This window comes from Nothoprocta perdicaria, unplaced genomic scaffold (genome assembly GCF_003342845.1).
Source record: "Nothoprocta perdicaria isolate Ctin4 unplaced genomic scaffold, notPer1 scaffold_15, whole genome shotgun sequence".
Lineage (NCBI taxonomy): Eukaryota > Metazoa > Chordata > Aves > Tinamiformes > Tinamidae > Nothoprocta > Nothoprocta perdicaria.
In genome coordinates, this window is record NW_020454649.1 from 2,255,015 (window position 1) to 2,274,696 (window position 19,682).

Consider the following 19,682-nt stretch of genomic DNA (forward strand, 5'->3'; position numbering starts at 1 on the left):
AACTAATCCCTTCCCCATCATGATTTTAAATACGCCCATCTGYTTCCATACTAATCACTACAAGGCATTTCAAATCATATTAGCTAGTGCACGTAGAAGCTACTTCTCTCTTCATTTGATCCTCCCGTAAATAGCTCTTCCATCAAAACTATCTAAATATGATTCATTGTAATTGTCTTTTTGCTGTATAGACAATTGCTAACTAAAAAAGCACTCACAGAATCCTTAGCTTAGTTTTAAGAAAACAGGGTAGAATGTTAAGTTTCCTTCTCTCATTTAGCCCTAGGTCAGATCTCTACTTCTCAAATGCAGGGGTTAGAAAGTGTATTCTTGTTAAATTTACACTGTGATCCTCACTTATGCATATGATCCTTGCAGCTCCATCTTTCATAAWCAGCTGATACGTAGCACGACTGAGGTCACCGTAACTGGTAGCTGTTTTTATTACTCCACCTATGTCTATTTATCCATCTTTATTTCTTGCCTTTGGCCCTCTCCGTGCTGCTGCACCACAACCAAATCATTTCTTTGCTTCCTGCACAGGCTTTTCCAGGTTTCCTTTCCTGGGTTTCCAGGTTTCCCCTGTAACCTTCCTGGATTATCCCCTCTCSTTCGAGCACGCGGCGCCATGTCCATCCCTCTGGGTACAATGTGGACGCAGAGATGTGATGTGCCGGAGCCCCCAAAGGAGCCGCCAGCAGCAGCGCGGGCTCTGCTGCGAGCACTGCCAGTGCACAGGCTCCCTGAAAAACACTCCAGCTCTTTTATGTCCGACTGGCCGCGGAGTGAGAGTCCCATCCGATACGCCCGTTCCCGAGCTGGGGGAGAGCGCACGGCAGCCCGCGCCACCCGCCCCGTTCGCGCAGCAGCCCTTGCTGCCCGTGGCCTGCTCSCTTGCAACCCGCCGCCCGCGGCCCGGGCACCGTGCAGGGCCAGGCGCTCGGGGCAGCGCAGTGCGGGCCTCGTGGGGCCCTGGGGGGCCGCCCCGCCGCCCCTGCCCGGGCTCCGGACCCGGGCCCCGCTCACCTCCGCGCCGGGCCCGGCCCGCCCGCCAGGACTACGGCCCCCACAAGGCCCCGCGGCCGCCGTTGCCATGGAGCCGCCGGGGCCTAGAGCCGGCCGCCGGCCTGGCCTGCTGCCTCGGCTCGGCGGAGGCCTCGGGAGAGCCGCTTTCTCTTCTGCTTTTTGTTTCTTTTGTTTTGTTTTCTGTTCTTCTTTCCACTTTTGTTTTCTTCTAAAACAAGGCAAATAATTGCTGTGAAGCACCTCCTCAGAGCTGTCATGGAGCAGCAAGTTGGCAGCAGCCGCTGGGARCACCATACAGCGCGTGTGGGTCTTGCCCTCTTGCTTGGAAAGACCAAAAAAAAAAAGAAGGAAAAAGACATTCACGAAAGCATRGTTTCTGGGAACATTTCCTCTTTCCTGGGCATTTATATTCCCGCTGTGCTGCAGGTGGCCTCTGGCACAGCAGCTGTAAGCACAAAGAGTTGTCACTTTTAAGCCCAACAATCCTGAATTTTTACAGTATTCCCCAAAGCTGAAGCTCAATTCTCTCATAAGTGGTAGGAGACATTCTTTTTTCTAGGCTTCTGGCTGCCTTGCAAAGCTTAGTAAGTATCAATATTCCCATTTAACAGGAAAACTGAGTTGCCAACTTGATACAAGCTCCTCAAGAAAACACAGCCAGTCTGCTGTCAGTTTAAATTCTCACATTTTTAAAGCATGTTTCATGTGTTTCTTTTGCAGACACTGATCATAATATGACCCAGCCACCAGGTGTAATGTCCTTGCAGATGGTGTCATCTGTCAGTAACTCATCCTTGCTTCAGCCAGGCTTTTCCCTGCTGAATTTTGATGGGCATGTTTACTTTTTCGGGCAGAAAGGATGGCCAAAGAGATCCTGTCCCACTGGTGTCTTCCTCCTCGATATAAAACAGAATGAACTCAAAATGAAACCAGCAGTCTTCTCCAAGGACTCCTGTTATCTTCCCCCTCTCCGTTACCCTGCTATTTGTACTTATAGAGACAACACAGAGTCCGATTATCACCAGTATATCATTCATGGTGGGAAAACACCTAACAATGATCTTTCTGATAAGATTTACATAATGAATCTTGTAAGCAAAAGTAGCAGGAAATCTGTGTTTAAATGCATTGAGAAAGACCTGGCTGGTGATGTTCCTGAAGCAAGATATGGGCATACAATAAATGTAGTTCAAAGCCGAGGTAAGAGCATGAGTGTTATTTTTGGAGGTAGATCATACGTTCCTCTTGAACAAAGAACCACTGAAAAATGGAATAGTGTGGTTGACTGTTTGCCATCTGTGTTTCTGGTTGACTTTGAGTTTGGATGCTGTACATCATACATACTTCCAGAGCTTCAAGATGGACTTTCTTTCCATGTTTCAGTTGCCAGAAATGATACAATCTATATTTTGGGCGGTCATTCGCTTCAAAATAATATCAGGGCCCCCAGCTTATACAAGCTAAAAGTTGATCTCCCATTGGGCAGCCCAGCTGTGACTTGCACCATCTTGCCAGGGGGGATATCTGTGTCGAGTGCTGTTGTGACTCAGACTAGTGACACCGAGTTTGTCCTTGTCGGGGGCTATCAGTCTGAAAACCAGAAAAGGTTGGTTTGTAACACCCTAATTTTAGAAGATAACAAGATAGAGATTGTTGAAAGGGAGAGTCCACTCTGGACACCAGATATTAAACACTGCCGAATGTGGTTTGGCTGTGATATGGGCAAAGGGTCTATATTGCTGGGCATTCCAGGGGACAACAAACAGATGATCTCAGATGCAAACTACTTCTACATTTTGAGATGCAGAGAAGCAGAAGAGGATGAGGAGGAAGAACTGACAGCCCAAACTTGCAGTCAGACATCCACTGAAGACCCAGGAGACTCCACTCCCTTTGAAGATTCAGAAGAGTTTTGTTTTAGTGCAGAAGCCAATAGCTTCGATGTTGATGACACTTACAATGAAGATGATGAGGAAGACGAATCAGAAACTGGCTACTGGATCACCTGCTCTGCCCATTGCAATGTTGACGTTAACACCTGGGTCCCTTTCTATTCAACAGAGCTCAACAAGCCYGCAATGATCCTGTGTTCCAGTGGGGATGGCCACTGGGTCCACGCGCAATGTATGGACCTGTCCGAGACCATGCTGCTGCGTCTGTCAGAAGCAAACATCAAGTACTTCTGCAATGAGCACATTGACCTTAACAAAGGGCTCCAAACTCCCAAGAAGGTAGGGCAACTGAAAAAGCAACCCATGAAACCACTGCGCAAGAAGAAAGCCATAAAGTTAACATCAGTGAAAAAATCCTTTCTCCGGAGGTTATTTGAATAGATTTAAAACACTGATTTATATAGAGAGGAAGAGAAAGCACAATCAAAGACAGCGAGTACTGCTTCCAGCAGAATGGATGGTAGGGCTCCTAGAGAACTTTTTAATTGATTTTAGTTTTCTCGATATTTCAKGTGAATTTCAAAGCTCAGGAATTTCTTTTGTTTCTTATGCACATTTTAGTAATAACCGGATCTAAAAATGAAGATAGGAACCCTCATATAGGGCATTTTGAACTAAAGAGATGGTTTAAGTTCCTAATATCAGAAATAATGAAATATTTAGATACTGAGGACCAGTTTTCTTAAGGAGCTTCCATTATGGAAAGCTCGCATATGCATATGCATCGTTTAATTCTGGAAAATAATTTTTTGATTTTAAGATGTACTGAATGATTATATGTCAATATTAGTTAAAAGTGTAGAATATATTATCTCATTACAAAAATCAACATGCTATTTCAAACCACTATGCCACAAAAATATCTTGTGTTTGCTTAAATAATAAGATAATAAAGCTTTCAATAAAAATGGCTTTGCATTTTTTTCACCTGTTCATRGGGTAAATGAAATGCTATAAGTGCAAAAGCGTGTGAAAGGACAGCATGTGCCCTTGGGAGGTCCATCCCAACTCTGATAAGGGATCTGGCTTCACAGCTTCTCTGTCCTGTGAATTCCCAAAGACTTCACAGCTTCTTCATGTTGTGAATTCCCAGTGACTTCAGAGGTTCCTTCTGATGAGCAGGACTTTTGTCATTTACTTCAGTCCTCTGCTACACGTTTCTTCTCCAGCTCCGCTAGGGTGACTGTGGAGCGTGAACGTCTGGAAGTGTGTGCTGTAGCTCCCCGGGACTCACTGAGCCGGTGGGGCGTTGTGAGTGGTGGAAACAAATGCAGCCGGCTGCTAAAAGCACAAGAGAACATTGGAAACAGACTGAAAAGGACGTTGGCAAGGTTGAATAGCCCAAGAGTTTACTAACTTTCTTGTGGATATTTTATTGGCTCATCATCCCTTACTTCATTTTTTATTTTTATTACTGTTCCAAACATCTTTTCAAAAAATCAATACCATCAGCGCCACATTTGTGAGACTACAGTAAYAGCTCAGTATTCACAGTCTAGCTCTCATGCTAGACCCCTGAATTAAAAAACAACAGGAGCAGCCATCAGCAAGCTGATCTGTATGTGCAGGCRCTGAGCATCTACACCTTTAGCAAGTGGCATGTGCAGCTAAATTTTCCTGTAATCACAAATATATATGTGCACTACTATGTCCCCTTAAAATATTTACAATTCAGGGAAACAGTAGAGGAAAACAAGTATCTACAGTAGAAAATGTCAGTTCCAAACYTTTTCACATGCTGAGAAAGGTTATAGTTTGGGCAGTGCTTGTAAGTGGGAAGAAAGTCATCTTGACTTCTCTCTCAACAGTTTGACAGTGCTATGATTTCAACGCCAGCTTCAAGTTTCCTCTGTCATGTTATTTTATTTGAGTCTAGTGCTGTATGTTTTTCCAGGGAATGAAGATCACACCCATGTAAAGTCCCTTCACCCTGGTGAAACTAGATAGATTAGTCATGTGTCTTACTCAGCTAAAGCATTATTAGCGCAGACAGGCGGAAAGATGGAAGCATTTTCCGATGGAAAAGCTCAACACTAAGGTAGCAGAAGTGACAGGCGATAATGGCTGGCGGCTCAGACTTTGGTGTTGTAGTTGCAGTATTGTTAAAAATTCAGCATTTGCCAAAAATTCAGCATTTGCCAAGCACCAAAACATTTTGCAGCCACCATGGATTCTTGGCCAGCTTGTTGTCCTTTATGTTGAGGTTCCTTAAAAGAGTAGTTCACTTTGACTTTCCTATGCTCCTGATCAAGTCCATGATGTTAGTGTATTGTGCATTGGACTGTACCTTTTTTAAACATATGTTTTACTTCAAAAGGAGGGAGAGATTGCTTAGTCAAGCCATGTCCCAGCCTTAGAAGCTTAACAAGCATTAAATCACATTTMAGACGCTATAGTCATTGCAGGAACAGGGAGGTGGCCATAAACAGAACAAAATATAATGTTCCAAAGGATTGAAACACAAAGAGGTAGATGATCATCAGTCTGTAATGAAGTATGTGACATTGTCATAGCATTTGAAAGATTGCAAAATATAATTAAATCACAATAATTCTGGTGATTTGAGTGCAAAAGAAAATCTTTTTTATCTGGTCTAGGTGTTTTGAAACTACAGTGAGCAGCATCTCGGTTCCCAGTCGCATTTTAGGGACTTTATGTTGTCATTAGCAGCTTTTGAGAGAATTTATTGCTAGTGAGAGGTACTTGGACCCTGGAGTACCAGAGTAATCTGCAGGAAGGGCACGGCACAAGCTTTAGTGGTGGCACTAAACCATGTGGCATGGCTCGGAGTCACTCGCTGCACCAATGGAGCATTGAAAGGAGTGGAAATAATGCAGCTGGGAGCTCAAAGCAAAAGGGAAAGATTGAATCCAAGTTGAAAAGAAATCTTCAGAGATAATTAGCACTAGACTCAGTACATTGAATACAGAAGGACTGGCCTTCATTTTTTAAATGATTGGTGACTATATGTCCCTCCCTATTCTATTTACCTATGCTATTCCAAAAGAGATTAACTTCTAAGAAGGGCTTGGGCAGTATCCTCTGAAAATCCAGCTCCAGTTTGGTGTCAGCCTTTGACTTTTGAAAAATGTGACATGCAGAAGCCTCTAATTTTWTTCTTTAAAGAAAAAAAGCAGGCCAGTCTGCTTATAAGCCTTCAGTTTTCTCAGAACATCCACATGTATAGGAAGATGAGAAGACYGGCCGCTAGTCCATGTGTGGAGGATCTCTGCCAGTTAGTGGTTTTTGTATATCTACTGATCTGCTGACTGACAAGTCCCATCTTTAGAGGAAGAACTGGGCATTGAAAATACAACTATTTCACCCCCTGATCTCTCTCCTGAGGCTGCTGCCAAAAATGCTAATTCATACCCTTTGTAATTTGCCCTGTAAGAAACACAAATTCAGCTTGATGCAGAAGGTGAAAAAGGACCCATGCTGTTAAGAGTGCAGGTGGCTGACCACTTCAAAATCATGGTGTATTCAGTCACCTGACACAGTAATCTGAATAAGAGTGATGGTAAGCCTTATTATTTTTCATCTGATTCTAATTTTAGTAAGAGTACCTAGGAATTGAAATTAGTCAGCTATTAAGGTTTTTCTAGTAAAAGAACTAAAACATCTTAATTTACCTCTCTAGGGCTCGCTTTTTGTTTTATGTAGGTTCTCTGGTTTTCATCCAACATTTTTTATTCAAGGTCAGCTGAAAGAATTAGCAGGTAATATAAAGTCTAGAATTTAGATGTCTAATTACCTGATTGCATAAGGAAATCAGGTAGCTAATCATCTAAATGCTCAGTTCACTGATCGTTAATTCCATCCAAACTAGTTGGTTTACATAATTTTTTTGACCGTGAGATATCATTGCATTGCATGGAYGAAAGTTTTTCTTAAGTGGAAGAAATGGAAATTCTAAACTATTAACTAAAAGATGGATTGGAAAAATTTCAGCTAACTTTGAAGTCAGTGATGAGAAGCCAAAGAGCATGCACAGAAGGCAATGATGAAATTTAACTGGATATAACAGTGCCAGGCTGCTTTTAAACAAACAGGATGATACCTGTAATGGAGGTATCATATCACAGGATGATATTTCTGATATTTCTGATATTTCTGAACAAAATAAAAGGAATTTACAGAATAAAGAAACTTGGGTTTAAAGGTGTTTTAACTTTGTGTCGAACTGTTGCTTGGTCGGTAAGGTGCCAAAAGGACAGTTGGGATGCACAGAGTAACCTGCATTTGTGTTAAAACAGTAACTTCTGGAAGGGGCCTTGGGTCACGGCTGTAGTTTGTGGGTATTAGAACAATCTAAATTGGAAAAGCAGCCACAATGGGGTGGCAAGTAGGACTGTTAACATGAAATTATGTGCGTAGTTTAAAAAAAAAAAAAAAGATAAGAAACACAAATGCAGGAATTTAAAAACAGATCTTAACAAGACCTTTATTTTAATTATATTTTATGAATACAGAAACGGTTACATAATAAGGAAAAAAAAAGTGCTGTGAAACAACAAACAAAACTCAGTCAAGTCAGAAATTAGGGTGCTGTAAATATCTAGAATGTGCTTCTGAACTAGCTGACTAAAAGTCAAGGCTGTTTTGTTTACAAGTAGTAAAAATATTCATGTAAGGAGAAAAGAAGTGAGACCAGAATCACAGCTTCTGACATAGTCCACGTCCTTTTGTAACTCAGCAATTCACAATATGAAGGCCTTGAATAAAACCAAGCAAAACAAGATACATAATATAGTTGTATAAAAATAGTTCCATACAGTTTCAAAACAAGAAAATTATTCTCTATGAAGTAAGTGCTACAGGTTTTATATCATGTATTAAATTAAAAGGTAGATGTGAAGGGTTACAASAGTAAAATGAATTAAAGCATCTCCACTTTCCTAAAGCCTCTCCAAAATAAGAACGCTTAACAATAGACTGAATAAGCAAATGATGGGCTTGTCAGCAGTCAGAATTTGCAGGCCTTCCTTTGCATGCCTGTGTGCATACAGCATTGCTATTTTATTTCTTGTTTAGCAAAGCTTTACTTGCAGGTGCCTGATGTTTCAATGCTGTTTGTTGTAATGAGTTCAAAACTCAAAGAGAGTCTTTTGGTTTAAGGAAAATGTCAGGAGTGAGGAAAAAAGATTAAACTTTCTTTAAAGAGATTCAAGTTTAAAGGAAAGTAATAGCTTTTTATGTCAGCTATTCTATCCTTAGCTGGTAGTATGTGAAATGCTTCTTGATGGCTTAATAAAGTTTCAGACAAGAATACTTCCACATGCCGCCGTACTGCTACATCCTAGACCATATACTACTAAGTCTGATGAGCTACCCCAAAATATAAACGGAGCCTTGAGAAACCATACATCTGCGGATAAAAATTTATTCAGTCCTTTTAAAGGCAGTCTGAAAGATCACTTGGTTTTGCATAAGCAGCTCGTTGAAGTTAATTTGAAATTTGAAAATGTCAGTGAAGGCTGTGAAGTTACTTGCATGAAATGAGCAGTCTGGTCTGCCACTTCAGTGGCATGTGTGTAATGCAATAAACAGGGTGGAATTACTTGGGGCAGAAATTCACTCCTGTGCAAAGGCAGCATAAACTGTATATACCGCTTAATTGGAGTGAAGATCACTATGAGTTGAGTAAGAATGGTTAAATTGGGCCTTAGATTATTCAAGCAGAGTCCAAGGTAAAAGATAAGGTTATCCTAGATAGACATCTAGAGGGGGATAAATGTAAATCTTTGCATGATGGACTATGTGCCAAAAAAAGATGCAAATCATGTCTGCATTCATTGCTAAAGGATACACTTTAGTGAATACCTGGTATTTATACTCCATGGGAAACAGCTGTACTTGTTGTCTGCATTTACTGTTAAATAATGATACTTATATAAGCCTGGAATTTATGCTCTATGAGTAGTACTTGTTTCATTCAAAGAGTTGAAAGAAATAATCACTCAGTAAATGGAGACATACATAGTGAACCATACAAAAGATACTGCAGTATTTAGAACAATGTGTTTTTAAAAAAGAGCAATAATTATTTCCAACCCAAAATTGTGACATAATATTACAGTATATTTAAGGAAACTGTTTTAAAACATAAATCCTAAATTTCAAAAGACTTTAAAAAATAGTATTTTAATTAAGAAAATCAAAAGAATATTYATGCCTATTACTAACACATAACTATTTTTTCATTGTCCATAAGCAGTAAATATCAGCCTCTTAAAGACATAGTAAATAACATGAAACACAGGCTACTGCATAAAGCCTCAGACCACTATGTCTTTAGTGGTTTGTTGTTCACTTACACTTACAAATCAGTTCCTYTCACAACAATAACAACAAAAACCCGCACAAAACCGATTCTTTCAGGTCTATTTAATCTTGTTTCAACAGTATTTCTTCAGACAGAAAAATGCCTTAGCTATAGGTGCAAATCTAAAAGTCTATTGATTTTGGGACATAGCTCCCAGTCTGCCAGGTACTTCTGAGACTATTTTATAAATACTTGATTAAATGAAATTTATAACTTTCATATTTAAAAATACTCTAAAACAAAACTTGGCTGTAGAGTTTGACCTAATAAGAGCACCTAAGTGTGTGTTCAAATTCATATAATGCAAACACTTGATTTTAAGCTGCCACTTAGATGCTTTTCTGAGTTAAAGCCTAGATATGCCCCCTATATGCAGGTAATATGTGCAGGAATAATTCAGTGGCCAAACTTCACATTTTTTTTACAAGTCAGCTTTTAAATTCTTTTATCCATGGCTGCTAATAAAATTCTAAATTCACTATCTACAAGAATTACAAGTGCAAACTCATCTGATCTAAGTACCTTTCACCTGTATAGCGATTACGCTTTGAAAAGGCAAATACCTCCAATAACGGTGCATTTCATACAGCACAAGATGTTTGGAGGAATGCAATCAATATTTTTGAGGCAGCTCATTATTTTTAAACTAATATTTAATGCAAACTGTCTTTGAGGTTAATAAATATCATTCCCATTTTACAGATGCGGAAAGTGAGTGAGAGTAACCAACATCTCCTAGATGAGGAAAAACTTAGTATCAGACACAGTTAATTCACCAGGAATTCACTCAATTTTATTCTACTAGTAAAAACTATACAATATACTGAAGTTACCATAGAAATCTATAATGCTTGTCAAACAACAAGGTACACGACAGAGTCTGAATGTACTTTGCATAGTGAGGTAAGCACAAGAAATTGCATATCCTGATTTAGAAGCACAAAATGGCTTGCATTTTTTGAGTAAATGGACTACAATAAAAAAGCTACTACCTAGCTACCTTCCCTGTATCTTCATATAGCAAACTAACATAGTGAGACCACTAACTGCTCCTAAGCAGTATGCCGATGTGAATGTTAAATAATATTTTTTAGAGGTTGTGAGATCAAAGTTTGCATCTTGAGTTACTTTATATAAGTAACTGAACTTCATCTCCAAACAATTATACAAGTGTCTCACTGTTGAATCTTTGCTTATAAAAGCCAGAGGAGCATTAATAAAATAATCATGCCCTCTTAAAAAGTAAATAGTAAAATAGTAGATAAAATACAAACAGAAGGAACTCTCCATCATCCTGTTCATTCCATAATACCACGTTATGTAACACCTTCTTTACTTTAGCTTTCCCACTTAGAARCAACAGTTTAAAATCGCAATCAGTGGAAGGCCCTTCCTTCCCRTTTGTTTCCCCTTGCACCTCACCTAACCGTAAATGCAGTAAATGCACCACTGTGTTGCCTTTTCCAGAAACCATGAACAGAAGTGGATGTTTATTAAATTCCACTCAGCACTTTTAACAGGGAGTACAAAAACRATAGTTTTGGTTTCCCTGTACCTCCACAGGCCTGAAAAAGAAGCTGCCCCCTTGCAGGAAGACATCATCATGAACCCAATTCCAAATATTCTTTACATTTAAAATTCCACTGATTCATTGCTTTCCAAGGAGCCTTCCAGAGGTAAGGAGTCACCTAAACTATCCTCTGGATCAACTGTGAAGCCATGGCTTTTTAATGTTTTATGCGCATTCATGAATTTCTGGAGGTACTTAGAGGTGTATAGCCAGTGATGCTTCAAGACATCCTCCATTTCATAGCATTTGGACTGCCTGGCATTCATTTTTCGGAACCGCCTAAACAGTTTGTTTCCAGACTCATTTCCTTCACTTGCCCAGGCCCCAATGGATCCATCTCTTTCAATGATTTCAGGAACATGGGCAAGGGTTTTGTGGAAGTAATTTGTAATCTTGCCTTCATATCTGTACTTGAATTTTGTAGATAGGAGCTCAGCAAAACGCTGTGAATTGTAGCTATACTGACAGAGCAGATCTGGACACTCCTTGGCAGGACATGAAGATCGCCATACTGGCTTCATTTTCAGGTAAAGGTCCATCAGTTCTCTCAGGGCTTCATGCCTTTCCTCACACTTTATTAATTCACATACTGCCTCTACTGTCTCTTTGGACATGAGCTTTCTGGCAAAATTTCCGCTCATTCTCATCATAGGCTTTAGGTTCATCTTCTTCCTGAGGTGTTTGTCAAGAGTCAGTTGCCATCGCTTCCTCTCTTCTTTCGACACATCAGGTTTCTTATAAACTTCACCTATTTCCAGCTGGAAAATCCTGTAGAATTCGGTTGCATTGCCGATGTCGCAATGCAACGCATCTATGGAGGGAACTGTCTCAATAAAAGGTTTGGCTGAAACGCCCTTCACTCTGTCACGGAGTTCATCAACAGACTCATGATATGGGTTGGACCTCCATACTTCATACCGCTCCAAATTCTCAGCATGGCTCCGTGTTATGGAGTGGAAAACCAAGTTCTGGGATGCCTCCAGGCGTGTGGCGTCACAGAGAGTACAGATGTAAGTGGAACCAGAGGCTTCCAGCCCTTCCACTTCCCGGACAAGTTTCTCATCATATCCTGTACCCCTAAAAATGAATTTGAACGTTCTCAGGATGCCTCCCATTTCAAGCAGCAGCTCACTGGTTTTCATAGCCTCTCTTTCTGCTATGAGAGGACTCAGGATTGCTGTAAGAGTTTCATGATCCGATTCATCAGCCAGCATAAGGCACAAAGGCTTGCAACACAGCTCTGAATTGGGCTTTGCCTCCTCAAAGATCCTTATRTTTTCATTCCCATGGACTATAGCAATGTTCATGATTGTGAAAGAAAAGCGAACAGCCTTCTCTGGAAGAGCTGGCCCACTTCCATGCTTCTCGCTAACATCTCCCATTCCATCACAGGACTCTTTTAGCACCACAGTGAAAGGACCATGTAGATAGTCATCCAATTTTTTTGCTTTCATGCCTTCCAAGATGTCTTCCTCCATGTCCATCAAGGCAGAAACCAAGGCTGCATCATATCGAAATCTCTTTGCAATTGTGTCCACTGGGTAGTCATCAATTGAGAGTGGCAGCCCTGATAGTCCATCGATAATACCCACTTCTGTGTTAGTGGATACGTTTTTCAAGGGAGGTCTCCACTCAAATGGATGATAACCGGGTAGGAGGGCTTTCTCAGCAGTGCGAAGAGCATGCAGTGGCTGGAAGATCTGCCTCCCAGTKACAGCTTTAACAGTTCTATACATTTTATGATATTGGCTACAGCTAAGAAATGTGTTGACTCGGATTGCCAAGCAGACAGCAGGGTGAAGTCCAGATCCCCTCCCTTGCATTATAGCTTCCAGTTCATCTGCTTGTCTGTGTTCATTTTTTGCTCTTAAGGCCAGCAGGAACAAAGTCATGCACACAGCCTTTATATCGCCTCCCTCTTCTTTCTCAGCAAAAGCCTTGACTTGACATTTCAATTCTCTCAAACGATGCTTTTGAGCTCTCCTGGTCAGAGATAGAAGATGTTGCCTTGGTCGGCCACCTTTATTTATATGACTGTAAAGTTCTCGCTCCTTCATCAACTTATGGTTGGAGAGGTGCTGGCCATATTTACCCAGCATAATCTCTTCATCACATTCCTTTATAGGGCATCTTATTCCCAGGCTATCAAGGATGTTGAGGAAAGATTTCACTGGGCTTACCAGATCAGTGGGAAAGCAAGGATACCAGCAGGAAGGACAATAGCTGCCCATAACCTTGATACATTTAAGGATGCAAGTTCGGCAAAACAAGTGTCTACATGTTGTTTCCACTGGATCTGCCAAAATGTGCTCACAAATCTGGCAAGAAATGGATTTAGTGAAATCTGCTGGGTAGTCAACTGCAAGGAGCTTGGTGCTGAGATGTATCTTGCTACAACTGAGAATCTCTTTCATTAAGGTTTTGTTTTTCAGTTGTGCTTGGTTCATGAGGCCTTTGCTTACTCGAGTGCGTTCTGCAATGGTCTTCACCCGTTTGCCAAGCTGTACACTGGRTGTTTGGCTTTTTCTCTTGACACCCCGGCAGGTAGGATGGCACACGGCACAATTTGGGGAATGGGGCTGCCACTCCATCGTGGTGTTCCTGGGGAAATATACTTCACACAGGGCATTACTAAATTTTCTATGGATAATACTCCAGCAATTATGACAAAATTGAGTGGGATGTACTGTGTCAATATCCCCTCGCACATCAATCTTAAAAACCTTAGCAATAAGGTCTGGCCAGGAGGTTGCTTTTTTCTCTTTCTTTCTCAGAAGCCATAGGGTTTCTTGGTCCACTGGCCCATGTACCGGATGACTTCTTTTTTGGCAATCTGCTTTAAGTGATACTCCACAGATGCGACAAAGTTGCTTCAGATTATTCTGATGAACTTCATTGGCTTGTGTTTTTGTGTCATTGGCATCTTTCTCAAGTGCCTGCCTGTGGCCAGTTAAATCTGGCTTTGTCCAAATGGACTTTTCTTCTCTTGGAATTGTTTCATCTTTATGTACTATCACRTTTTTATCCAAAGAAGCTATCTCTTCTACTTCCTCCTTATTTATGCATTGGGTGTCATCAGAAGGTGTTTTCTCAAATGATCGTAGTTTAAACAGCTTGAATTTCCACTCAGAAAATTTGGTATATGGATGCTGAATTTCTTCAGGCAAGTCCATTTTTGATACTGCTGACATCTCCAGTCTGCTACAAACCAGGACACCTGAGAAAAAGAGAGAAGCTGTTAGTTTATGTTCCTAAATGAATAGTGATGCCTGAGCATAAAGCAAATATTTTTTAATAGAACAATTCTAATCGCTTTGACTGAAAAATTATTTGAAAGTAAGTTATCTTACCCAGAGCAAACACTGAATTGGCCCATATAAGGCCACCTGCTCAATATCGCGTGTAAATACTTGAACATGTTTAGACTTTGACCCTGAGGCAGGCACACATCTATTAGGACACCAATGCACATACAGTGAGTAGTCCTCAGTGCTAATATACTGGTCTGCCCTATTCTCCTCACATAAGTCTGCTATAGGCAAGAGAATTACAGACTGCAAGATTGGTGGCTTACAGTTCAGCTTGTGCAGAACTGAACAAGACTGGTGGCTGAAAGATAACATCTTGTTCATGTCATGCCGTATTATTTAAACCGTGAAGACCACTGCTTTCTCACTACTTTTTGGTCCTTTATTCTGAACTTAATGTTTTCAGCACACCATTTTATATAGGCTACTGTGTAAATACACACTACTTTACCCCAATGCGGATTTTATTCAGGCTTCGGTTTTGTGCTTATTGAATGTGAGCAGCTTCACTAAAGCTGGAGAAACATATCCTGTTGCTAAAAACTACTATGGTCACTTTGACTTTATAGGAGATATGGCAATTTGTACTAGCTGCAGATTTGCTCTATAGAAAATAGTTAACTTCTAAATTTTTTGTTTGTTTTTTTTTACTAATCTGGTTGGTACAAGGTACAAAAATGAGGAGACTATACATTAAGGCTCTAAAATTTGAACTAGACATTATTTGGATATGATTTTGGTTCCTTTACATGATTATATACCCAGATTAGCACGTCACTTAACCTGCTAGAAATCTCTGTTCTGTGTTTATTCAGAATGTGTCCTTCATACACCCAGTCCAAGGTCTAAAGTGTTGATGCTCAGCATTCTTCTGAGATTATTTCATTTAGAACCTTTCCATAGAGCAGTATTTCAGTACATCCTTCAGAGCCCATCAGGAGAGGATTGCATGCTTTGATTAAGTTCCAGGTCCAGAATGACACATCATCCCACTCAGCTCTTGCCTTAAGAGCTGTGTTTGACTTCAAAATTGTTCATTAGGCCTTGGCAACAAAATCAAGCTTTGTTTTCTTCCCAGCATCTCTTCATTTCATCCCACTGAGAACAAGCTGCCCATACTGCCGTCTCCATCTGCCTGTATGGCTCCGTCCAGCTGCCTATACTGCTAACCATCGCTGCCCGCAGCGTGCTCCCTGCCATCCTTCACAGATCAAGCGTGGCCACGCGCTCACTTGTGTCCTGCCCTCCTTAGACCTGTGATGAGCAGCTGTGCCCAGGTGTGTTCAGAGCCGTGCTGCTGTCTCCCTTTCATGGCTTCATCCCACAGCAGACCATAAAGCAATAACGTACTTGCCCCTAAATAGTCCTGCTTTCCTACAGACACGTACTCGATCACCTGCAGATTATTTGAGTAGCTGGTTGTCCTGTGCTGCCTGCAGATCTTTCCCTCCAGCATGACACCCTTTGCCATTTTGTCACCACTTCCAGCAGCACCTTCTGCATCTCCCAAAGCACAAGCAGTGCCTCTGCAGAGCTGCTGACTAAAGACTAATGCACTGCAAAGAAACAAGCCAGCGATGAGCACATTTCGAGCAGGGTCTTTAGTACTTTTTCTCTCATCCAGGCTTGTGACTAATGTCACCTTCGTGCCACACATCTCTAATTCCATGGCCTAACTCTTGCTATTAATCTCCACCTCTAATCAGACAGAGGTTACCCTTGCTAAAGAAAAAATCAAATGTCACATTTTTCCCCTCTCTCTTCATTGAACATCCTCCGAAATAAACGAATGACCAAGAATTTCTCTCTGGTCACCCGACCTTCACCTCGTGCAGGAGATGATTGCTGCCAACAGGCTGTTCATCAAATACTTTGAATTGCCTGGCTCCTGGGTGGTAGCGGTTCCAGCAGCTCTCTTGGGAGAGTTAGAAATATTCCCAGTGCWGGGAATATTTCCTGCTGCTCGACTGAAATTTGCCTTTGGTCTGTAACTCTATTGGGGGCTCACTGAGGGTTGCACTGAGTAGTAGTCCTCCTCGCTGTTCACCCTGCTCAGATCCTTGCAGCGTGACGCGCAGCCAGGAACCCCAGCCACAGCAATTTAATTGGCTCTGACAGCTGTGACTGTGTTCAATATCASCTCTTTTTTACCTTGAAAAGGAAAAGGAATCGCTTTTCTTTCCAGCTCACAATATTTCATTTATTTCAGAGCAAGAGCAAGATTATAATGCTTTTACTCATGTCAAAGAACTTACTCCATGTATGGTCTCTCTGAACTGAACAGAGCACCTCTGAGGTGTGGAAGCACATATAAAATAAAAATCAATTTTTTTATTAAAAACATTATGAAGTATTTTTAATAAAATAAAATCATCAACCTGCACATTAAARCTGAAAAATGAATCAACAATCGGCTGTCTTACAAGCATCTGGGATGCTGTCATTAGTGCTGCCAGCCTACCTTGAGCTGAGTCAGTCTGCAGAGCCGCTGAGATGTCTGCTTAGCTTGTTCCAGATGCCAAGCTTGCCCRCTCACTCTCATGCTCTCTCTTTTCTTCTCTTCCCGCTGCTTTTTAAAGTCACTGCCGTGCTGTTTATGTCATGTATTCCTGTCCTGTCTCCCAGTACCATCCTGGTGCTAACCACAGGATGCTTCAACCCAGCGCAATGTAGAGCTCTCAAATACAGGTGGCACCTGGCAATTTATGAGACTTAACCACAAAATTCATAAAAAAATAAAATCTTCTTGCGTGAGAGCCCCGGGTGTTGAGATGAATACTCAGCCACCGAGGAACACCTGCTCTGGGTTTGTAGACAAAGTTTTGCATTTGGCTTTTGGCTTTCTTCTTTCTAGTTTCAGAGGTGGTTTCTTTACTGTTTTCTGTCAGAGAGGGGAACGTGATGTCCAGTCTCGACACTGCCACTCACCAAAGTCACTCCTCGAAGGCCACTGTCCTCCCATCTTGTCCCTCAGGTCACCTGCAGCCAAGCCTCTGCGGTTTAGGTGAAGTAACAATGGGAAACAATGTCCTGTATCCTCCTTTTCAAGGATGTCACCTCTCTGGTGATGTATGTCTAGGGACTTGAAGAGCCTGGGCAGGGAGGACAAATGAAATATATGAAAATTAGCTATTGTATTTTGCATAGCTTTTCTCTTATTTACATAACGCAGCAGTCATGGGCCACAAGAGGCCACAGGCAGTGAGTAGTAGAGTCCCTGTTCTGGAGAGACACAGATGTGAGACTGTTATTTTCTACAGATCAGCTGTCTCAGGAACAGCCTCAAAGTGAAAAAGAAACCAAATTCTGTCACAAAACAACACTTCAAAAGATTTGGTCTCCACACATAACATTGTGCAGCAAATTCTTGCTATTGATTAAGTTTTCCCMACAGTGAAAATAAATTTAGGCTCCAAAAAGAGAAATGGGCGATAGCAACGCTAACAACACAAACTCCTACTTGAGTGTTTTTCTTTTTCAGAAGCCTCTGTGTTTCCGCAGGATCCAAACGTATTTCCAAGTCAAGCCCCCTGCCCTGACAGGGAGGCTGTTTGGGAGCTGCTCTGCTTTCGCTCCAGCCACACGGCGACGCCGGACGGTGTCTTGCAGAGCACTGAGGCCGCAATGGCCCGAGTGACAATAGCCAAAGAGGGAAGGTGGTAAAAAAAATTGGCACTTGCTAGAGGTTAAAAAAACAAGAAGTCTTTCCTATTATTAGCTCTTTGCTTCCTGTTTCTGTAAGATATGGAAACTTAAAGAATGAGGTTAGTCCTGAGCATGGGTGGCTTGAGCTGTGCTGGTCGCTCCTGAGACCAAGAGCTGCTCGTGATTCACACCAAGGCAAGTAAGGCATGGTGAACGCACGCCAAGGTCAGGGCCAGGCCCTGGTGCCCTTGCTCAAACTGAAACTTTGACTCAGGCAAAACAGCAATGAGTAGGAGTAGTAACAACCCAGCAGTGAGTGTCTGCCTRAGGTGGAGCGGAAATCACAGATGTTACTCTGGGGTTCAGGATGCTGGGCCAGGTGTCCCATGATCGCAGTGACCTCTAAGAGGGTTTGGTGGCTCCTGAGCGCGGTTCTCCTGCTGTCCCTGCGCTGCCTGGACGTCCCAACAGTCTAGGTGTTTTTGTTATTCGCTCAGTAGCGTCTGGAAAGACCTTTTCAAAAACATCTCAGAGGAGGCTGCAATAGCAGATCTCCATCGCAGTCACCCTTGGCTGTCACGTACCGCTCTCCTCCCTTATCTGGAAGCAGCAGATGCCACTCACTGACAATCTGCATTGTTCGGTCTGAGGGATTTGGGGCTCCTTGAGAGGTAGTTTAGCAAATTCCTCCCTGCGAGGTGCTTGCTGGAAASATCACGCAGGTGCCTGGCTACTTGCCCCGTACTCGCTCGGAGCCAGAGCCGCTTGTGAACAAGCCAGCACTGCATTGGCATCAGACTGGTTATCAAAGGAGCCACTTGAGGGCATGTAACAGAATCAGATGCACCCAGGAAATCACCTTGAAGAACGATTATCTTCTAGGGATACCGCAGGCAAGKAAAGGCTTTAATTGATCTCGGATTGCTGCAGTGTCGACTGTGCTGTACATCTGTGCATAGGAGTGTAACAGCATCGCCCAGCAGCCAAGATCCGCTGCTGGAATTAGCTTTCCCCGTGCAGCTGGCACCACCAAGTGGAAAAAAAGCTTTTCTGCATTATTTTATGTARCGTTGTAGGTATTAATATATATGAGTATTGGCCTCAGCTTCCCATAAATTGTGTAGATTTGGAAACTATCCTGAAGAAAACCATTTCATTAAGATTTGCAACAAAGTCCCCTAATAAGTTCTTTGTATTCTCAATCAAAATAAACTGTTACAAAAATTACATATTTGAGCCAAGGAGAACTCTCCAGCCAAGAGCATCCGTTTTACAAAGCTAAGGAAAGACAAATTATTTTTGTAGATTTCTTTTCCATTTTACAGATAATGAAAGCAACATGCAAACACTTTATCCACTCAGCAGGAGAAAAAGTATGGCTGTAGAAATCAGAGGTTTGCCATTCCTGTGCTGTCTTGTGTGCACTGGGTGTCAGGATAGAGTGTCCACAGCCAAGATTTGGGCAAGAGGTTCAGATGCTTCCAAATAAATAAATAAATAAATAAATAAATAAATAAATAAATAAAATATTTAAAATAACTAACTAAATATAAATATATATATTTAATAAATTTATAAATAAATAATAAATATAMATAATTTATATTTATAAATATATATATGAATAYATATATTTGGCACCAGTGCTTCCCTTCCAGGTGGGATGATTCTCCTGAGTAAAATTACTTGGAGGGAATTTTTATGTTTATTTTAAATAGTAATGTATTTTATTATAAAACCTGTGTGACTTGACTTCTGTCCGATTATCTATCGGGTTTTTTTAGGCGTCTCCGCGCCGCCGCTGGAGCGGCGGGAGAGCCGCGCGAGGAGCAGCCCGAGCTCCCCCGCCGCGCGCC

The 19,682-nt window shown here is 41.6% G+C and overlaps 3 protein-coding genes across 5 annotated transcripts in view; 1 reads left to right on the forward strand and 2 right to left on the reverse strand.

Moving 5' to 3' along the window:
• The window catches only part of CUNH11orf74 (chromosome unknown C11orf74 homolog), a 38,568-nt gene extending 38,114 nt beyond the window's left edge, over positions 1 to 454 (reverse strand). For all 3 annotated transcript variants that reach the window (XM_026034751.1, XM_026034752.1, XM_026034749.1), the window contains exon 1: positions 358 to 454. The gene's annotated coding sequence lies outside the window, so the exon portion shown is untranslated. The remainder of the gene's footprint in view (positions 1 to 357) is intronic.
• A 1,306-nt stretch (positions 455 to 1,760) lies between these two features.
• RAG2 (recombination activating 2) lies at positions 1,761 to 3,359 on the forward strand. Its single transcript, XM_026034762.1, has one exon. It carries the CDS (start codon positions 1,761 to 1,763, stop codon positions 3,357 to 3,359), a length of 1,599 nt encoding a protein of 532 aa, XP_025890547.1.
• A 7,576-nt stretch (positions 3,360 to 10,935) lies between these two features.
• On the reverse strand, positions 10,936 to 14,112 carry RAG1 (recombination activating 1). Its single transcript, XM_026034755.1, has one exon. It carries the CDS (start codon positions 14,062 to 14,064, stop codon positions 10,936 to 10,938), a length of 3,129 nt encoding a protein of 1,042 aa, XP_025890540.1. The 5' UTR covers positions 14,065 to 14,112.
• Between the last annotated feature and the right edge of the window lie 5,570 nt (positions 14,113 to 19,682).